Genomic DNA, 5,235 nt, shown 5'->3' with positions numbered 1-5,235 from the left:
AATTGCATTACAGAAGATAAAGAACTTTATCACAATATTCAGATTTTCTGAGACAGTCCTATATATATGTATATATATATATATATATATATATATATATATATGTGTATATATATATATATATAATATATATATATATATTTATATTATATATTATATATGTATTTTTTTTCTTTGCATTCATGAAGATTATCATTGTATATATATATATATATATATATATATTGCCATACATATATGTCTTTGCTTTTCTGTCCTTCAGATTATCTGTATATAAATATATTTATTTTGTTTTATCTCATATTCGAAGAAAACTGCACTACCGGTATTTTTAGCAACAGACCTTGTTTTTATGTATTGTTGACTCATTTGAGAGCATGAAATTTGAGAGCTCAGGAAATGGCCATGCAGCAAATGACAACCAGCAGAGATGCCAAGAGTTTCTCCATTTGGGGGCGCCAAAGATGTGTTTCACAAACTTGTGGAACCCGACCACCCGGTCAGATCTCGACCCTTGCGGGTCTCTGGAGTCTCTAAAAGCAGAGCCGAAGCTGGAGCCTGAACCGTTCCAAAGCTCCTCTTCTGTGGAACCACCGTCCAATCTCCATCCAGGGGGCAGGTGCCCTCTCCTTTTTAACTTCAATACTCTTGAAACGTTGCATTTAGGTAAGCTTAGCTTGCTAGGCTAGCCCCTAGTTGTACTGCCATAGGCTTACTCTGCTAAAGGATAGCCTATGATGCGCCCACCTCATGCCCCTTTATCAATACATGATATCTACCTCATATCTTCATCCGGCGGGTTCCCAGGGAACGTTGCTTGATCTGCCGCTGGGCGTCCACCATCGTTATTTCTTTTATACACATCAAAGTTATTGATGTATGAGTTCAGCGTTTACCGTGTAAGTGTCAGCTCTACTGGTTTTAGCGCCTGTCCACTCTTGCTTTCTATTGTCCAGACTGCTACACGTGGAAAGGGTCATTGGACAACTGGGGCAAAATATCAATAACATCTGACTTGACTTGCATTTAGAGATATTTAAAGGATATATATCCATTTTTGGATGCTGATTCATTTGATACAAGAAATGAACAGGGCTGATTTGAATTTGGGCCCAAACTCAAGTCACCACTCCGTCGGAGTTGCTTTGTAAAATCCCTGGCGTCAGAGCAGAGAATCCTACCAATCCCTTATTTTTAGTCCAATGGGATTTTCCGGTGATTCCCAAGAGTTTGTTCTCTTTTAGAACAAACGTGGAGGGCCGTTGTTGGAAGCCTGAGTGAAGTCAGTGAACGCAGCATTGGAACAGCCTTAACACTTTGTAACCATTTATTGTATCCATTCTGACTAGCTATATTGACCAGCAATTGTATATATGGCAATAATCATGTGACTCAGTTCCCCCGTGTCCAGAGAGCGAGGGGTTCAGCGCTTTATTTATCCATTAAAAATATCAAAAAGCATTTCTAATGTAGCTTGAAGCAGAGATACTAGAGCGTGGAAACATTTGAACTGATTTTATGGATTGCAATACTGCTGGTTAGTGGTATTGTGTGTGAGCACCGATGACAACGTGCCCGTCGGACTTAGTTCTTATCCCCGGACTGCTGGCCCGTGATCTGGCCCGTCTCCCAGCGTTGCCAGAGAGGAGGTTTCCGGCCTCCTCCTCCTCCTCCTCTGTGAACTTTCCACTCCTGCTGGGAGATAAGACGGTGACAGGACGGCGTTTTTTTAGCGGGGACGTTGCTAGTGCAGATCAAGATCTGAACGCTTTGAACTCGTGTAAACATTTACGGGAAAAAAGGCAAGCGGCGTCTCGGCACCTGATGCCGTTCATGTACAGCCAGGACAAAACCACAGCTATTTATCTCGACACATCACCTGTTTCTGCTCAGACTGAGGCTCCTCTTTCTTGGAGGGAGGCGGCCAGACTCGGTCGAGTTTGCCCCTGGACGGCTGCTTGGTGCCTAAACGACGGCGAGAGCAAAGTGAGTGAGAAGCCGGCGGGACGTGTCGATGGAGCCACGGGAGGAGGTCCGACAAGACCCCGTTCACCTTTAGGTAGTTACCCGGACTACCGTTGTGGTACTGAGAAGAACCGCTTCAAGATACATCACTTCCCCCCTGTAGGGCGATTACATATCGTCATGATGGTACGTCTATCGTCTTTGTCCAATCGCCATTGGGGGATGGATCTTTGTTTAAGGGTAGGCTTGAAAACTTTCCTTTTGAAAAATCATAAGTTAGCACTTAGCCATTGTCCTGCTCTGCTGAGGGATATCCCATGATGCATCTCCCTCATCCCTCCCTGGCGTCAGTGCATGATAGTAACCTTGTTTCTTCTCCCAAGTCCAGGGGCCGCGGTTGGTCCACTAGTTCCATTTTTGTTTTCTTGTATCATCTCAGCTATTAGCGGGTAACTGTCAGCACTATATGTATGAGTACCGTTAGATCATTTGTCCCTCCTGACCCTCGAATCGCCCTCTGTCTCCATCACGCTCTCGCTTTCTATCCTCCTCTCTCGCCCGCCCTCTTTCTACCCAAACTGGTCGAGGCAGAAGGCTGCCCACTTTGAGCTAGGATCTGTCCGAGGTTTCTACCCACTAAATTCCAGTTTTTCGCTTATGTTGGGTTTCCGTGAACCATTCCGAAGAGTGCGGCCCAGACCTGCTCGACATGGATGGCGCCATCAGACAACTTGGTTGGGATTTGGGACCGTATGAACAACATCTGACCTAACATGACTTGACGACCTTCCACCTCCATGGTGCACTCCCTATCATCCCAAGAATACACCCCTCCCAAGGACGTGTTGACAGCATCAGTATGTACATGCACCGCATACACACACACACATGTTTACCCAACCCAAACTCTTAAATGTCACCTCCTGATATCAGCCCCCCCTCCTCGCCGCAGTGATGCATGAAATGTAACTCCTTTAGCAACAGGGTTGGCGCAACTTGTTGATAGCACTCCTTGGATGACGCTGAGTGCTGCTAATGCATGCCGGCGTTGTTTATAGTGTCAGGGTACGAAGGGAATGTGTCAGGAATACAAATCTCAGCCTCTCCCAGGGTTCCAGATACGGGCCTGCCGATTTTCAAATGCCAGATTACGGATTATTGATTTAGGCTTTTTCACAGCGGGGGAGATTAAGTAGTCCCTGTATGCTAATCACAAGACTTGATATGGATGGGTTGGTTCATAGATATCTGTGGTGATTCTGTGCGGTTGCCACGTTACAGCAAAGTAAACAGGCTGGCAAATTATATGCACAGTTAGCTCAGGAAAATCAGTTAGCATGAGACCAAGCGATTATAGTCAAATTCCACCGGGCGATCCGATTTGCCAAGCATACCTGGTAGGGCCGTCGAGGTCGGTGACATCTTGTCTTCGTCTCTGCCCTGCTCTTCATCTCCATATAAGGTGCTTCTTTGCCTGCGCAGCTCTTCCTCCCTTTCCTTAGCCTCCCGGATGTCCTTCTCCACTTCCGGCTGCAGAGCCAGAGCCGGACGCAACTTGAAAAATGGGTTTTGTCTGAGAAGGGCATATTCCCCTCCCCGGTCGTCATCCCTGGTTTGGCTCCGTGGGTCTACAGCGGGCCTCGTGCTAATGGCCTCCATGCTTTTGTGCAGACGCACATGCTTGTCGTGTTTCGGATACGGAGATAAGCGCATCTTGTCCGGCGGACCTCCGGTCGGGCTTTTCGATTTTTGGCTTTCGCCCTGCTTCCCGGAGCTCTCCGGTTCGAACAGCTTGAGCGAATGCGTTCTGGAAATGGGGCAGCTCTTGAGCGAGAACATTTCGAGGCTACGCGTGCGCTCCAGGACCGAGGGGTAAATGAGGCCTCTCATGGGCGAAGAAGTCGCCTTTCTGTGCCGTGTCGGACCCTCTGTGTTATCTTGCTGGAAAGCCTCAAACAGCAGTTTGGTCTCCTTTAAGATGCGCACCTCTCCTTTGCTGTACCCCCCCGGGATCTTTCCTTGGTTGACCAGCACCAGTTCCCTCTGGATCTCCTGACTTATCTCCCTCTGCATCTTCTGCTCCGAGAACTGCCAGCCGTTTCGCTCCCCCGGCCCGGCCTTGGCGGGAAGTGGCTCCAGCACGAAGTTCGTCTTAAAGGGAAACTCCAGCACATCCGGATTGTCAGCGATGTTGACAAAACCCTCGCTTCTCTGAAGGTGATGTTTTGTTTGCTCCACTTCCCCGGTTTTGGTTTCCACAGAGGTGTCAGACACGGAGAGTCGCTCACCGGTGGGAGGACAGGGCGGCGGAGTAAATGATGAATCACGGGAGTTCATCTCGGCCCAATCCACGCTCACCGAACTGTGACTCTCGTCGTCGGAGTCATTTCCGCGAGTTCCGGTAGGATCTTGCTGAAGTGATCGAACATCGATCTCTATCTCTTCTCTTTCGCCCCTTTCAAAGTTTTCATCTTCATTCACGATTGCCGTTATCCCGTCGTCTCGATCGGCGCGGTACTCATCCCTCTCATTCCCAATCGGCAGATTCCCCCCTCCCGCTGTTAAATCTGCCTCCTCGGTTCCCTCCCCTTCACCCCTCCTCTCCTGGACAACCTGCCGGGAGCCCGAGACACCCTCCTGTCGCTGCTGCACCAGTTGCAGACGCTGAAGCAGTTGCTCTCCTTGCTCGATATCGGTGGCGATCGTCTCGATATCCTTCGACGGCCTGTAGGTCAAGAATCTGCAGTTGACGTGATCTTCCGTGTCAGTTCTCGCCTCCGACGGGACCGGCGTTTGTGGTGGACTGGGCGTGTCGGTCTTGATCTGGCCGCCCTCGGAGACCTCCGGTGCCGAGGCGTTCCTTTCCACGGTGTCGCCGTTGACATTTTCTGCCGCGTCGTCGTCCTCCGACTCTGCCGGACAAACGGTTCCTTCTGTACCTCCTTCTGTACCCTCGTCGTCGGAGTCGGAGTCCGCCGTGTCTCTATATTGGTCTCTCTCCGTATCGGCTTCACCCAAATATACATTTCCCTCGCGCGGATTCGCGTCACCCTCGGGGCTTTGTCCCGTCGTATCGTCCGAAGGGTGCCTTCCCGACGGCTCCATCAGACTTCCTGCGCGCTCCGAGGGTATCTGATCGTTTTCGGTCGATCGAGCGCAGTCCTTGTCATTGGTCCGAGACGCCGTGGAAATCTGTGCCGCGCTCGCTGTGGCTACATCCGCCTCATCCTGTGTTGCCATTAACTGCCTCTCACCATGATGCCAGTATAA

The 5,235-nt window shown here is 49.5% G+C and overlaps 1 protein-coding gene across 1 annotated transcript; it reads right to left on the bottom strand.

The window, feature by feature from the left end:
* Positions 1 to 232: 232 nt before the first annotated feature.
* Positions 233 to 5,235, bottom strand: LOC147220998 (uncharacterized). Its single transcript, XM_086170616.1, has 3 exons — positions 3,360 to 5,235; positions 1,880 to 1,965; positions 233 to 1,692 (listed from the first exon to the last, which is right to left on the bottom strand). The coding sequence occupies exons 1-3, from the start codon at positions 5,203 to 5,205 to the stop codon at positions 1,585 to 1,587; spliced, it is 2,040 nt and encodes a 679-aa protein (XP_086026742.1). The 5' UTR covers positions 5,206 to 5,235; the 3' UTR covers positions 233 to 1,584.

The sequence above is a fragment of the Fistularia commersonii genome, chromosome 23 (assembly GCF_037954325.1).
Source record: "Fistularia commersonii isolate RoL2024-O1a breed Wild chromosome 23, RoL_Fcom_v1.0, whole genome shotgun sequence".
NCBI lineage: Eukaryota > Metazoa > Chordata > Actinopteri > Syngnathiformes > Fistulariidae > Fistularia > Fistularia commersonii.
This window is presented reverse-complemented; position numbering and strand designations above follow the sequence as displayed.

Coding starts and splice junctions, on each gene's coding strand:
- LOC147220998 (XM_086170616.1), bottom strand. CDS start 5,205: ATGGCAACACAGGATGAGGCGGATGTAGCCACAGCGAGCGCGGCACAG. Junction 1,966..3,359: donor GACCTCGACGGCCCTACCAG/GTATGCTTGGCA, acceptor GCCGTCGTTTAG/GCACCAAGCAGCCGTCCAGG. Junction 1,693..1,879: donor CTCAGTCTGAGCAGAAACAG/GTGATGTGTCGA, acceptor ATCTCCCAGCAG/GAGTGGAAAGTTCACAGAGG.